Source organism: Diorhabda sublineata, chromosome 8, assembly GCF_026230105.1.
Source record: "Diorhabda sublineata isolate icDioSubl1.1 chromosome 8, icDioSubl1.1, whole genome shotgun sequence".
In the NCBI taxonomy this organism is placed as follows: Eukaryota; Metazoa; Arthropoda; class Insecta; order Coleoptera; family Chrysomelidae; genus Diorhabda; species Diorhabda sublineata.
This window is the reverse complement of record NC_079481.1, coordinates 23,116,731-23,133,557: the sequence shown is the minus strand read 5'-3', so window position 1 is coordinate 23,133,557 and position 16,827 is coordinate 23,116,731. Positions and strand designations below refer to the sequence as shown.

The window sequence follows — 16,827 nt, the reverse complement described above, 5'->3', positions numbered from 1 at the left end:
AAGTGAAAAATGACACTTTATGCCTATGTTGCATATATTATTTTTTACAGTAATATACAAAAAATGGAAATAAAATAGAAATCTGGATGTTTCAATTAAGCTCTTTCGGTAAACTGAAATTAATAACGAACTCATAATGATTCAATTGAAAGTTAATTGTAGACAACTATATTAAGAAAAATTAACAAATAAATGATTTTTATTCCACTTCGCAATATGAACATTGAAAACGCAATTGTTCGGCTGACTTAAGTGAATTTGCGATTCAGTCACGCTTGTGTCGGTTTTATTACCAGAAAAAGCTTCTCATTTAAGTGGTGAATATTTGTAACAGTCAAATTGATCTCTTGCTTCTCCTATGATGTAGAAAGTTTATATTATTAGTTCCTTGAAAAATTTCGTCAATTACAATTCATTTTTGACAGAATTATTCACATACCATTAGATAACAGCATTGGATTTCAATCCTTTATGTTATTTTAATTGAATAATGTCTCCACCCGAATCAAATAGAAGCGATGCCGAAATACGTCGAAACGTATAACCGGCATATTCTTCTGGATGTGATAAATTTAAATACTACGGTGCCATTATTGATGGAATTTTAGAAAAAGTGTTTATACCAACAACTTGTCTTGTACATTCTCCATTTCTATATGATGGGACGAAGTGGTTGCTTGTTTGCTTTTTGCGGTCTCAGATTAGCATATTTTTGATATAAATGTGTTCATTTCATGTTTGAAATGGTTTCTCCAATAACTGTAAAACGCCGACTTGTATGCGTTTTTGAATCTGGAATCGTGATGGGTAGAATTTCCATCTTAATTTCAATGTCATCAAGTTTCATTTTATACAACTGTTCTCTGCGACAACCTACAGTTATTCCCAGTATTAATATAACCTACAGCCGCATCCGCACCCACACGCGATTCGCGAGCTAAGGCGCGATGCTCTCGCGAATCATGAGTATGGATCCGATTCGTATATTCTTCGCGGCTTCGCTGCTCGTTCTCCGTAAAATGTAGGATATTGTCCCGCGATAATGGGCTCAACACGTCAAGGCTCCACAATTGAGGGATGCTCAGTCGTTCAGAAACAATTGCCACCACGATCATGTTTTCGACACCAGGATTATGCATACGAAATAAGTACCGTGTGGAATAATGAATTAGAACAAATAAACTGTGACTGAAAACATTACAAGATGTGTGCATACGCGTCAAGACCGCAAACTGTATTGTGAGCGCGGCACGAGCCTGCGAGTGTAGACTATTGGCAATTATATCTGCGAATCGCGTGCCAGTGTGGATCGGCCATACTAATTAATAAATAGAATAACAAAAAACTCATTAAATATTTAAAACTTTTACCTAAAACATTAAATATATGTGGTCTGGAGCATTCAATAAAAAGTTGTTTATTTGCTATCTTAAAAATATATTAGATTTTTTAGGTTTGTACTCAACCGATTTTCTTTTCAGAAATGCTATTAATTTAATATATTTACAATTTTAGTTTAGAATAACTGAATAATAGTGTAGAAGACTTGAATTTTTTACACTCTTCTTCAAAATAAGCAGCTTTAAAGATGTGAATATTATTCTGATTTCGCCATTTTATAAAAATATTATATTCTTTAAGACATTTTTCTTTGGATTTTTCCGGCAACAAATTGAATGTTGCCACATTTACCTTTCTTTGATTTCTTTAGGAGTACATATTTCAAACTTGGAATTTTTAAGCGCTAAAAGCCGTTGAATTACAAGGTACTTTAAAGATAGGGCGTAGAATAAATAAATTATATTGTAGAAGAGAAATTATACGCCTGCTAGATGTGTTTGAAAAAATGAAGTAATAATGTACAGTATTTATTGGTTGTAATAAAGTAAAATGTGACTGCGAATAGTTGGAATTTTTTACTTCCTTTATAACAGAGGTTATTGATAACAAAAAACATTAAAATAAAAATTCAAGTCAGTTGTTCCATGATAAAAGCGAGTTGTGAGCAAATAAGAATTTTGTTTTCAAATTTACTACGTAATTTTTTAATATTTTCAATAAACATTTTTCACAGAATTCCAATATAAAAATTCTGTTAGAACATTATTTTCTATTATAACTTCTATCTTTATATAAAGATTAGACGAAAGTTTATGCGTTGCTCTGGTAAGTCCAGCATTTGAATTCTCTATTTTACATGTTATAAATAATAATAATAATTTTTTACATCCGTTATAATATTCAAGTTTTTATTCATTCATTTGCATTCATAAAGAAGATAATTTCTGAATCGGTCAAAAAGTAAACATCAGTAAATACTCGAAACCCATTGCAAATTTGAAAAATAAATCAATTGGCTATAGAGCCAAAAATCTAAAACATTTGCCCGTGAAGAAGTTTATATTGCAAGCTCCAGATGACAATTCATGCATAAGGTATGACAGCAAAACATTTTAATGTAAGCCTAGATATTATTTATAAGATCTTTCAGATTGCTTTAATATTCGATATCGCAGAAGCGGAAGTGGAGGGAGGAATTATATGAAATGATGTGATGAAGTAATACCGGAAATGTTCACCTGATACAAAAACTCATGTTCAACGTCGATTTACTGTTATTGGTGAATTATCTGACAATAGTTTAAACTTGGGAAACATTTAAAAAAATATATAAAAGCCAACGACCCACAAATGACAAAACAAATAATTACTTTTCGCAGTATAGAAATAGAAAATGTAAAACTCAAGTTGTAGGTATTAATATCTCTTCAAAAATTCCCCCGTTTATCGTAACATATTTGAATTTACCCAATCCAAAAAACTACACTGGGCATACATTTCGACGCTCTTCAGCGTCTCTATTAGTGGATTTCGGTGGTTATATAATTCAACTAAAGAAGCACGGTGGGTGGAAATTGGAAATCCAACACAGTTGCGGAAGGTTACGTGAATGACTCAATAAAAAACAAAATGGATTCCGCAGTGAAAATTTTAACGGGAACGACTAGTGCGACTTCAAGTGTTCACGATCCTACCAACAATTCAATAAGTACTAATACAACTATAGACGATGTTATTTCTTTGAACTCGTTAAATGTTGACAATTCAAGTCAGACAAATTCAAAGATATAAAAAAATATTCCATGAACTATTCCTATATTCATTTTTTATCTGTGAAAATAATGAAAACTTTGTTTTGAGTAGTTTTTTCTTTTATTGCAAATCCAGTTTTTGGAATTCGACAAGATAAGTAAACTTTCATGTTAGTTGTTTGACCATAAATGAGATATTTTATGGATTTCAATCAAATAATTGACGATTAATGGTCAGATATAAATAATGTATTATTTCACTTATTATAAAGTAAAATTAAATCTTACACACTAAATAATTATTCTAATCTTATGAATGATATTCAAACTAAAACTGTTATCACTTTAGAATTGATTACGAAATAACCTTGGTCCCAACAATGGTTTGTCCTTAAAAATATAATGAACAGGAAATTTTTGTTTAGTTACCTCAAGTGAATATGTTTTTTTATCATAACGTCATTTTGTTAATTACTGAATTTTGAATTCTGCCAGGCGCAATATTCCAGTATAGCATTTATGTAGAACAGATAACGGGAGTTGAAATCAATAAATTGAGCACTGGCGCGTTTAGTAGAAACATGGCGGATTTGGATAACCTGGAATATTTCATCAAATTTCCAAGTCCAAATTTTAATTATAATCAAAACGGTGAACATGATTTTGTGTTTGTTGTGAATGAGGAGAAGATTCCGGTAATACTTTTATTTGGATGGGCAGGATGTCAAGATAAATATTTGGCAAAGTATTCGCAAATATATGAAGAGAAGGGGTAAGTGATTTTCAAAACCGGCCGGTAAAGCTGAATAACGAAATAAAAATTATTAGTTTTAAATATTTGTTTCACCAGACTAACGTAATGATAAAATAATTAAGTTAATATAAGTATTGATTTTTATAACTATAATATAATGATAAAAGTTTGTGTTGCGGGGTTGTGTAGAAAAATATTTTTTATTTCCAATCAATATTTAAAAGATATGCAGAATGGCAGGAGCTGATTACAGAAAAACTGTGTAGGTATTTCTTCAATATTAATTTTCATATTTATACGTGTTGAGCTTTATTTTACTCAAAACAGTCGTTACTATTGAGAATCAAAAAAATGATATACATGTTTGTCAATAAACAATGGTATATATATTTGAATTTAAAATTCTCCTTCTACCCTACTATTGAGAACAAGAAAATAAGCTGTTGATAGAGGTTTAACATAAACAATGGTTTATTTCATTGAACATAATATTATTTTTTCTTCTTTTTTTCTTCTACCTTTTCAGGTGTCAGAGAAGGATTCTGGTGCCTCTTATATCCAACTTTCTTTATTCTTTACTACTAATATTTTCATTTTTTTCTTGTTAAATCGTCTTGATTTTGATTTTAGGTTTCTTTTTATTGACAATTATTTGGAGGTAAATATATTGACTTTTCGACCTACTTTGGTCTATCAAAATATTAAATAAAGATCAAAATCTGTGATATTAATTTATTAGCACTAATCAGTAGGAGTTCTGCACTTAATCAGTAAGTAAAACAGAGATTTTCAGTTTCGTGAGTCAGTGGCTTATACATAATTAATGAAATTTCTTAAGCTCCCTCAGTAAAACACTTAAAAAAAGCCTGAACTTGGTACTGAGACTACCCGGACCTCTTCATCGGTGCAAAATTCTGTCCATTCTCTCGAGATCTGAGAACAGAAAAATGTCCCTGGCGGCCAGATCTGGAGAATACGGTGGACGTGGAAGGAATTCGAAGCCCGATTTAAATAATTTCGCATTCTTTTTCATTGATTTGGGACACAATGCATTGTTTTCATAAAACAGCACTTTCTTATTCTTGAAATGGGGCTATTTACCCACGATTTCAACCTTCAAACGCTCCAATAGCGTTACGTATTAATCTTTCTCTATAGTTTTCCCTTTTTAAGTTAGTTAATAAATATTATACCATGCGAATCACAAAATACGGGTGCATTAATTTTCACGTTTTGTAATCCTCTCGGTTGGCTGCAGATTAGACTTCGATGTAAAAAGAAAAAGCCATGTAACATCCATTGTCATATTTCGACGCAAAAATTTTTCATTCTGATTGAACAGCTCCAAACACGGCTCGGAATCTTCATTTTGTTGTTTTTGTGACTGTGAATTAGTGCAGCACCCCATTCGTTCAGAGCGTTCGCATACTCGAATATTCGTTGACGATATGTCCAATACATTTCTTTTATATTCTTAGGATCTCATATATCAGCTTCAGATCACGGTTATCTGAAATTCATTTGTTGAATTTTCGATGTTTTTGTCACCTTTCTGGGGCATCCACTGTGTGTATTGTTCTTGGTGTTCATTTCGCCATATTTAAATTTAGCAAACCACTTCTCAACGGTTGATTTTCCTGTAGCAAAGTCCGAATAATATGAATCAAATCAAGATTCGGCGCAATAGAATTTTTTTGCCAAAAAGGAATGCTTTATTCTCAAAATGCTACAACTAATGAACTAATAGTATGTAAGTTGTCAAATTCATACAAGTGTTTTCTGAAGGTTAGAGATAACTGAAAATCATATGGATTTAATACTATGTCTCAGCCTACGAAGTTTCCATTCCATCTAATACTTTCCTTCAATTTTTCTCAGTTAAGTTTGTTTTTGCTACTTTCTTTTCCATATTTTACTTCACCGTGCTATTGAAACGATGAATTAGTATTTCACATGCTCTTTCGTTGGATACCTTGCATTCTTTAGCGACCAACTTCAAATACAATCACATAATGTTTGTTGCATTCACCCAAGTATCCAAATCATATCAAGTACACTTCATTGAGAAAAACTACATAATTCAGGTGTCAATTACTTTTAAACTTTGGAATAAATACAACAAAATAATTTTTTTTCGAAATCGGCAGTCCGACTACAGTATTTTTGAATATGGGCGATTTCGAAAAAAATCTGCAGCCTCATGACAAAAACTATGACTTCAGTTCATTGATACATAAATAACTAGTTCCAAATTTAGGGAGTGCTTAACAAATATCAAAGTAACTCAAGATTCTATTTGTGATATAAAATTCAGATTTAGGTGAACTTCTCTCAATACAAAATAGCCTAATTTGAGCACAATGCGCCCTTGGAATCCATGTTTCGTCAATTAAGCTATCAGTTCATTTGTGGGTAAAATATGATTGGTGCACTCGAAGAATATATGATTTAGGTCGGCAATTTTATTATTATTGCAAGTACAATATTGTGCTAGAGTAATATTTACTTATGTTGGGGATTTCATAGAAAAGAATTGAGATACGTTGTTTTCTCAAAACAACTTTTTGTTATTTCTAGTTTAATTCTTGATACGATATATTGAAGTGATTTATTAAATTTAATTCCAATTTTTTTTAGGTTAATCACTCTGCGGTACACTGCGCCTATAAAATGCCTTTTTCTGAGGAGGTACCAGATGATATCAATAGGAGAAAAATTAGTGAAACTACTACACGAATTGAATTTTGATACGCATCCAATAATTGTCCACTGTTTTTCTAATGGAGGTGCGTTCCTGTATCAAAATTTTTCTTTGGCACTGGAAAAAGCACCGAAAGAATTACCGGTAATACTAATTCTTTGATTGATATAATCAAAATATACAGCATGGACAAATCAATTTGTTCAATCAATTATTTTTGTTATTGTAAACAAAAACTGTAAATTGTCGTTTTTATCTGTGAAAATGTGACTCTTACCTTCAATATACTTCGAATGACACGTAGATTCTACACCGAAAGTCGCTGCTCAAAACTCTAGCTCTAAAATAGAATGCAGTAATATCCAGTTCTTCATAACGTAAGACACTATAAATGTCTAGTAAATATTCACCGCAAATGTCTTGACAGCATTTTAACCTTGAAAATGTCTTCAAAAATTATTTAACCCTTGCGATTCTAACTTCCTTATCCGACAAACATTGCCTTGTTGATGGTGCTTTATCTTTCTGTACCCGCTTTTGTGTTAGCGGAGTTTATCAGTTTCAGTAATAAATTTGTTAAAGTTGGTACATAATTTTTAAGTAGTGCTGAATAATTGTCGGGCTAAATAAAAACAGGACGGTTTAACGAGAGTTACTCTACTGCGACAAAAATTTTCTATTTTTAACTATAATCTTCTGATAACTTTATAGACTTAGTTCAGCGGTTTCCATTTTGATCAAACCATAGGAAAAATAATCTTTCGGAAGAGGATACTTGTACAGGTGCATTGTAGTGATGGAACAAAATTATTCCATGACATTATTAGTTGAAAAACTTTTTTTCTTTCTTGGGGCTCTGTTTACCCTGCAAATTAGCTTTTTGGTATGGTATCTTTCTTGCAATATATTGCATAACCGTTCCGGTTGTAATGTTCACTTTATTAGCTACCTCATGTAGTTCCATTCGGTGATTGCTTAGTACAAGTGCACGGATTTTAACATTCAGTAGATAGTCATCAAATTATTCCATGGGTGAGCCCTTTCAGGACTTTTCGTCCGTTTCTTTAATCGTTTTTTCCTGCGAATAATAATGTTCACACTGCATTTTTTTCCATATTTATTAAAAAACGGGATTTGTATGAATAGTAAAAATAATCATAAATATACAGAAATACCAGATTTATATAAAAATGCCATTTGTAGATATCCAACAAGTGAATGTTCACTTATCACACATTTTTTTCCATATTTATTGAAAAATGGGATTTGTATGAATAGTAAAAATAATCATAAATATACAGAAATACCAGATTTATATAAAAATGCCATTTGTAGATTTCCAACAAGTGAATGTTCACTTATCACACATTTTTTTCCATATTTATTGAAAAATGGGATTTGTATGAATAGTAAAAATAATCATAAATATACAGAAATACCAGATTTATATAAAAATGCTATTTGTAGATTTTCAACAAGTGAATGTTCACTTATCACAATCAATAGCAAAAAAGCTGATGAAGGCTCTTAAGGATTAAATGATAGTACTGAATTGAGAAGACTAATAATAAATATGAATGGATCAAAAACAAATTACTGAGGAGCAGAGAAGAAACTGAAGAACTATTTATTAATAAAAGAGTGAAACAATTCTGAAATAGAAGGGGAATTTATGAAGTGATATAGTTAAAAGAAGAAAGCAAAAAATAGAATAAAATGTCTAGCGTATTTGTCAAGAGCGGGTAAAGACATGGTAGTCTTATAAATGCTACATTGGGATCCAGGAGGTACACAAAGAAGAAAAAGACCAAGATCAAAATGGTTAGAAGAAATAGGAGAGGACCTTAGTTGATTGGGAATCAGGAGATGGAAGAAAAGACCAAGGATAGTATCAGTACCGCATGGAAAACTACCAATAGAATCACCATAGTATATTGCTAATCTTTTAAAAGTCACTCTACATGAAACCGTCTTGGTGTGATTTCTAACCATTTAAAACAAAAATCATTTAGGGATATACTTGGATCTCTCTGGATATTTTAAATTATAAACTGCATATCTCGTGTTGTGATCTGCTTTTATCAACACATTCGGTGAAGATTCAAAATTTTATACATTTGATTTTACTTATATGAGTTGAAATTTACTACTTTTCCTTTAAACCCAAAATTATTTCTCATGATAAATCTATGAATTCTATGAGTAACTCGAGGATGGTCCCAGAAGTACCTGGCCCAATAATAAAACACGAAAATTTTGGAAAAAAATGTATTTATTTTTCAAAGTAATCTTCTTTTAGCTCCATATACTTTTTCCAGCGATGTTCAATAAGCTAGATACCCTCTTTATAATAAGAAAGGTTAAGATCCTCAAAATAGCTATTAACTGCCGACGTCACCTCTTCATTGTTGGAAAATCTTTGACCAACGAGCCATTTTTACAAGTCCGGGGACCGAAAATAATCCAAGTGGGCTAAATCTGGCGAATAGGGTGCATGAGGTAGCAATTCAAACTTTAATTCATTAATTTTGGCCATTGCAATAACGAGGTGTGAGCTGGTGCATTGTCTTGATGGAACAACACTTTCTTCCTAGCTTAATGCGGCCGTTTCTACTGGATTTCTTCTCTCAAACATTACAATAAGTTCGCATAATACTCACCATTAATTGTTTTTCCTTTTTCAAGATAGTCAATGGAAAAGATCCCACGCGCATCCCAAAAAACCGGTGCCATGACCTTGCCCGCAGATGGAACAGTCTTTGCCTTCTTTGGAGCGGGTTCTCCCTTTTTAGTCCATTGTTTTCATCGTTCTTTTGTTTCGGTTATGAAGTGATGGGCCCATGTTTCATACATAGTTATGTCGCGCACTTTCAGTTGACAATCATAGTATCGCGTTTCTGGAGTCGTCATCTCATTTGGTCGACCACTCCGTTGATGGACTTCGCTGTTCGTACGGCCTCGTTTAAACTATGCTATCTAATGTTTCACTATTCATAATGAAGGAGCAGTCTCACCCAGAGTAGAATCTAGTTCACCTTTAAAATTGCTTGGACTAATGCCCTTCATTTAAAAAATTTGTATTACATAACGATTACCAATTTTTCCATGTTTATAAATTCATTGAAAACGTTCACTATTGATATCTGTCAAACGTCAATGTGACGTTTTTAAACTTAAAACATATGCTGTATAGATTTTATACTTTGCAATAGAGTGGTATTTCCCATCTTAGTACTTATTAAAGTGACAGTTCACTTAATAATATGTGACAAACTTATTCAATACGTTTGAGGACAAATTGTAATGTTATTCTTATTTATTTAAAAAGCTTTCAATTACAAAACAGTGGGGTGATCTTATACACACGGTGTATTTTACTTACGCAATTTATCTATACATTTAAACTTACAATTATCATTAAACTAACTGAGCACTTAGAATCTAATTTATTTGAATTCACCGTTTGGATTTCTTTTTTGTATCCCGATGTGTGAGAAAGATTTTGTAGGAGAGCTTTCAACAGTTACATTATCTTCTTCAATAATTATGAGCTTTTCTTCTGTGATTAGCCTCGTGATACGATTAGTTACTTATTTCCTGGATATAGTTTTCACAAGCTATTTAACAACATTTTTATTGGAACTTTATATAATGAATATTTTTCTATTTCAGATTAAAGGTGTAATTTTTGATTCCGCACCTGGCAGAAGAAGAGTTTTGAGCCTGTTCAGAGCAATATCGGCTATAATAGGAGGAAATACATTTTATAATTTTTCAGTATCATTGATAATGACGATGTTTCTATCAATGATCTGGTTGTATGAAGTGAGTTGATATTTTATGAAAATGATATTCTTCTGTGTGAAAACGTAATGGAAATTGCTAATGACATGCTCATTTAATTATGCTTCGAAAATAATTTTTTCACTGTAAAAGATGATAAGATGTGTTTTGAAATATTTGAAATAGTTATCCCAACACTAATTCTATACAACTTTTTGAATAAACTAAAATAGAATCGCTTTTTCGTCTCAATAATTATCCAATAATTATCTACTGTTGACGTGTTGAAGCTTACACATATCACTCAATAACTCGTGTGACGAAACTAGAAAAATACATTTTTTTACCAAAAATCGATTTTATTATAAATGTGATCCCATTCAAGAGTAATACAATCATTTCAACGAGTCTTTAACTTCTCGACGCCGTGCTTGTAGAAGTATTTGTCAAAATAGCTTCAGTTTCAGCGTCTTCATTGAATTTCCTACCGGTGAGCATTTTTTTGAGATCAGCGAAGAGCCAGTTTCAATTCGATCAATTTAACCATCGTTGCCATCAACTTGTGTTGTCTGGGCGAAACAGTGTTTTTACCTTCTACATATGAGTCCGTTTTTGAATTCGAACGATCTCACAACTATGCAGTATACGCTAATGTTTGTCTTTCCCTTTTGGAGAATGCAAATTCCAAAATATTGAAGCTATAATCTTCCTAGCTGCCACTCAGATGATGAAAGTTTTGATTCCTGAGTGAAGTGATTGATCCATGTTTCATTTATTGTCACATATCGACGCAATACATTTGATTTATTACCTGTAAACACCACCTAATTTGGCCTGAGATGACTGAAATATCATGGACAATAAAATTATAATGTAAAAAAACATAATGCTTTGAAAATTAATGGGATTGAATAAAGATATAATAATATATTCTGCTTCAAACGCCAGTGCATAGGCCATGTATCAAAATATTATATCTTCTCTTCAAAACATAGGTTTTCTAGTTTTTATTACAATTTTCTCTTCGCACAGTTCATCTGTATTCCTTTAGCTATAGCTCTTATTATCCTTTTTTGCGCCTTTCCAGTAGAGGCATTTTCCTTTGATTTATACTTTCCTTCCCAGGATTTTCTTTTATTTTTCTACGGACTTGAAGTTAGTTGTTGGTATCATACCTATCTAAATTTTTTTATTGATGTTTTATGGAAGGCACAGCAAAACGAATATTCTTCTTTGATATCATCCCTATCGCACATCCCGCTATATTTAAATCATTTAGCATTAAATCTGTATGAACTGATCTAGAATATGATTTTTCAAGCGTAGCTAGGAAGATGTGGTTTTATTGCAACATTTTATGTTTATTTCGTATTTTTGTGAAAGTAACACTTATTTAAGATCACTTTGTTTCTAATATTGTGCACTCAATATAATATTAGAGTAGTTAAATATAAAGTCCCGATGTTATCCATCCAATTTTCAAGCAACTTATAGCTATATTTGACAAAGCTCTTTTTTCAACTTATACGTTCAAATATTAACTTCAGTGGCATGAATTTACTTGCGGCTTATATGCCTATTAAGATGAGACTCTTTTTCTCTTGTGATTGTAACCCCTTTTGAGCAATAGCTTTGGAAAGCTTTTGAATGGTGAATAATGCAGTTTTATTCATATCATTTAGTTTTATTTCTACTATTTATTAAAAAAATCTTTTTATTAAATCTGTTACATCTAATCATCTCTTATAAGCCTCTAATACCACGTTTTCCTGATGCTTTCCTGAATTCAGTTGTAGTTGAACCCAAGTAACAAGATGTGTAATTAGGTCTTCAAAATTATGTTTTTTCATTTTGCTTTGTTCATATACTTCTGCTCAAAGTAATGACCACCTATTCGTTCACATTCATTGCCCGATAAAAAATTGATGCAAATTAATAGAAAATCTTCTAATGCTTAAGTCGTGTAGGTACGTCTTGGGTAGCAGGGTTTTTAGAGTTTAAAAATAAAACTTGAGTAACGTGTAATATACTGCTTGAGTCTGCATAAACGATTGATTAAAAGGTATTAAAATAGATGCTAACAAAGAAAAAATTATATACATGGAATGAAAAGTAATTACATAATCATGTATACTTGCTCTAATAAATAGTTGAGATCGATTTTCGCTAATTCTTATTGATATGGTGTTGCTCGGAAAGACGCTGAAGATTGTTTTTTCTTTATATACTTAGAAGATCAAATGCAGTTATGTTTACAGCTATGTTAGATGGCCAATTAACAATAATCATCCAGTATAATCGTAGTCAAATTTTTTCTCTGATTATATCAAGAACACAAAAAGATTGATAATTTTATTTTTTTACTTGTAGGTTATTAGTAATACAATATATCCCAGGCCAACATTTCAATCAAATCCATTGGAAAATTTGAAAAATGAGAAAAATAAATGGCCGCAATGTTTTATCTACTCCAAGAATGATAACTTAATTCCGTACAAAGTGAGAATTTCCATTTTTCTTTAGTTTTTAGTGATATATTCTAATGTATTATGCTGATTTTACTAAGATTGGAATGTATAATGAAGGATATATAATAATATATAATGAAGCATCTTTGAAACATTTATCATGTGCCTTATCGCATTTTTGACTGCTGTGTCAACGCCCACAGTATTGCATTACTTCTATGTATGATTACCGTTTTACTTTTACTCGCCTAACCTATGAAACCTCAGTATGCACTACGCTTCCTAGCATATCTTACATATGTTATTTTCCAAAATATTTTTCAAGTTTGCAAGACCCTGCAGGTCCTAGCTGTTGTAGCTCATAAGATCTAAACTTGGGCGAGCAGCATTTGATACTTTTTTATGCCCGTCCTTGTTTTGCTCCATCAAAATTTGTATCTCTTAATTAATTTTTTGATAGATGTAGATGTTTTTATAATTAGGTGTATTCAACTGAAAAATTCTGGAAATATTTTATGTCAATTACAGAAAGTTTTTGTTCTCTCTGGAACGAAACAAAAAGTGTTGTTGCTTAATGTTTTCAACTATAAGATTCTGTGAGTGTTTAATTCAGTAAAAATATGATAAGAAGGGATGTGGTTTTGTTAGTATTGATGAAATTATAAAAACTATAAGTAGGTATAAAATAGAATGAAAAAGGTGCACATCAGAACTGTTTTATGATGAGTTACTGGAGAGTTGCCTTGACGGACCTAAGAAAAAACAGAAGTAGAGCATGGGATGGGGATTTGAAACTAGGAAAAAAATTGCACCAGATTGAATATAACCAGATTCGTGGCTTACGATACTGGAAAGATTCCTTCTGACTGGTTCATTTGTCACAACCCCGAAAATAAGCCTTATATTAGTCATACTCTAAAAATTTTCCTCATAGCATTCCCATTTAGCATTATCAGACTCAGATATGAAGACGATCCTGAAGAGACACACATTAGTTTAAAAAGTGCACTCGGTAATAAAAGGCCCTATTTTTGTTGAATTTTTCTTTTAATGTATTGTGGAAGTTTTCATGTGGTTCTGTATTTTTGGATAAGGCAGGCCCAGGAAAAAGCTCAGGAGAATTGTAATTTCCACGGAAATAGGTCAATTTCTGCCCATTTCATAAAGTTTTCTTCGGTACTCTCATGTCAGTTTTGAGCCTATGATATGAGAGCTTTGTTATTTAATTTGGGAATCGCAAAGAAGCAATGCTGTTAGTTCATATAGCCATTTAAAAACCTGTCAAAACATTTTTGATAATCTCTTATTGTGATAGACAACAGGAGTATTGACGTCCACACCACCATTGTTAGGACAGGTCAGGAATCACTTTCCAAACAATGTTTATGTTACCGTTCAAATATATAATGCAGTTATTTCATAGATTATGCCATGAAATAACTGATCGTGTCCGTTAAAGTGTGTAATATGTTATTAATTTGACACTTTAATTAGTAATTCTATGAAATAACTAGGTATTCTATAAATTAACTAATGAGAAAAAATTTAAGTATTAAGTAAACAATTTATCTAAAATGAAATAACAGGTATTCTATAAATTAATATGAAAAAAGCAATTTATCGAATTTATGCATCGTATTAATGGTATGTATGGAAACGTACCATAAAATTATTTGTTACAATAAGGATTACTGAAATGATACTTGGAATTAAAAAGAACATTATTTCTCAAACAAAAATATTTTTTGTTGACACACTGTGTTTTACAAAAACATTTTTTAAATCCCTGACGAGTACCTAAACTTTGAGCTGTAACAACCGACCGATATTTCTACATCTGGATTTAAATTAATTTTTGTTTTCAGACTGGTTTCGGGAATATAATTGTTTTATGCGGTCGTTTCTTGTGCCCAATTGGAAAAATCTTAGTCGATTATTTTTATGATGACAACTAAAATAGATTTGGAATCACTTTTTCCTGTGTCAACTTCAGGCACTGGGATAGGGATGTTAAACCCCAAAGAGGCTTCAGAATGAGATTTATCCGATATTAATTTCATCTTTTTCGCTTGAATTTCTAATCATTTTTTAGACCTTTCTCTTTCTCTTTGAACATTGAGTTCATTTAAAAACAACTTGTAGATTTTCTGCTCAACTTTATCTTCTGAAACCCAATCTTCCGTATATGGACAGGCTCCATACATTTAAAGCAAACTATATCTTCCCTGCATTCTTTTAAATAGATAACACATAGTTTCGTAATGGGATTATTTAATACTGTTTGTTCAACTACTTTTTCATTATCAGGTTGAGAAGAAACAACGAATTAAGTGCTTCCTTCGGAATGGCAGTTGTTGACAGTTCAACTCTAACTGCGCAACCAAACAGAGCCTCGTAGGGGGACCAGAATGGAACGCTCTGTTCTTCATAAACTGGATAAATTTTATGTTTTATGCTTTGGTGTTTTTGTTTAGCGAAAGTATCGTTTTATTTCGCTATTTTCCATATTGTCAAACGAAACGTAAATGTACCTTATACTAAAAAGCGACATATATGATATAGATTATTTTACACTTTAACGGGATGCAGATCGTTATTCTATGAAATTACTAAGTGTCAAATTAATAACATATTACACACTTTAAGGGACACGAGGAATAACTATAAATTAACGGATTTCAAACTTCAACGGTAACATTTAAACTGCGTTGACGATCATATATATGATATGTGATTTTTTCGTATTTTCTTTGATAAATTTTGCAAAAAAATACATTTGGCACGGAACAAATTACCATCTTATGCAATAGTGAACTAATTAATCTTATTCAATAGTGAACTAATTAAACACTTTTCAAATAACTTTGAAGAACCCTCACTACTTCACAAACTTCTTTTGGAAAGTGAACTATTACAATATGACGGCCGTGACGTCACGCTCCGGCCATCTATTGATATTTTTAATCGTCATTTTAATCCCTTTAAATATGGCCATTACTTTTCTCGACATGTTTCATTTTGGCTGACATAACTTAAGCTAAGTTTTTTGTTACTCAAACAGTCATCAATAAGCTCCTCTTCAACGAAGTTACAAATGCAATTTAAACTTAATTGTCTGACCTCTATTTTCTCTGCAGAAGCGATAGGAATGATCAAACTTCTGGAATTCATTGAACGACATGGCTATAAAAAATCTATCATAATATCGGGCTCCTTAATCAGTTCTCACAAGCGTTAGTCAACCTTTTGATGTAAATGACACTTTTGAAAATGAAACTATTCTAAAAATTAAACTGAAAGCAAATGAGCTACGAATAAAATAATATGATATAAAATTTTTGTGGATAAAAGAACATATCAGACTCATATCAGAGTAATACATGTAGACAATCTAGCTTCAAGAAACCAACAAGATATACACAATTATATCCAGAAATTCCCAGTCAATACTGGCATAGTATGAGCTACCTCGAAGTAGCATAGTCTCTATAAGTAGACTTAAGTTTGGACATGCATGCTATTCAGCACACCTTTATAAAATAAATATAGTAGATTCCAACTTGTGCGATAGTTGTAACCGTATATGCGGCTTGAAACACACTTGTAATAGGTATATGCAGGATAGAGAACTGCTTACTGGTATTAAATAATACGACTATCTTCAACATTCTATTAAAATTCATTGGAGATTGCAAGTTAAAACTGTAATCTAGTTAGTTTCGTCTCCTCTATTACTCAACCAAAAGAGACCAGTTCCTACCTGCACCGTGGTCTATTATGTCTTTATGTTAGTCACCGTGAACGACCCCTGGATGTGAAACATGTAGCCAAACCTATCCAATGCGATAGTCACAATAGGTGATACCTTTTACCAAAAAGCTCCTAAAATTATAATTGTTTCGAATATGGTATTGTACTTTTTCCAGAAAATTTGGAGATTTTCTTTTTGTGATCATTATATCTACTGGAAACAATTTAAATATTTGTTGCGCAATAAATACACAATAAGTATATGGCAAATTTTTTACT

At 31.7% G+C, this 16,827-nt stretch overlaps 1 protein-coding gene across 2 annotated transcripts in view; it reads left to right on the top strand.

Moving 5' to 3' along the window:
* Positions 1-2,071: 2,071 nt before the first annotated feature.
* Positions 2,072-16,827, top strand: part of LOC130447233 (transmembrane protein 53-B) — a 30,947-nt gene continuing 16,191 nt past the window's right edge. Inside the window, exons 1-6 of one of the 2 annotated variants that reach the window (XM_056783937.1) lie at positions 2,072-2,166; positions 2,247-2,435; positions 2,492-3,864; positions 6,484-6,691; positions 10,220-10,372; positions 12,701-12,829. In XM_056783937.1, the coding sequence (XP_056639915.1) occupies positions 3,674-3,864; positions 6,484-6,691; positions 10,220-10,372; positions 12,701-12,829 (681 nt within the window). In that variant the 5' untranslated portion in view covers positions 2,072-2,166; positions 2,247-2,435; positions 2,492-3,673. Of the gene's footprint in view, positions 2,167-2,246; positions 2,436-2,491; positions 3,865-6,483; positions 6,692-10,219; positions 10,373-12,700; positions 12,830-16,827 lie in introns of those variants that run through there. The other variant, XM_056783938.1, reaches the window with a different exon arrangement.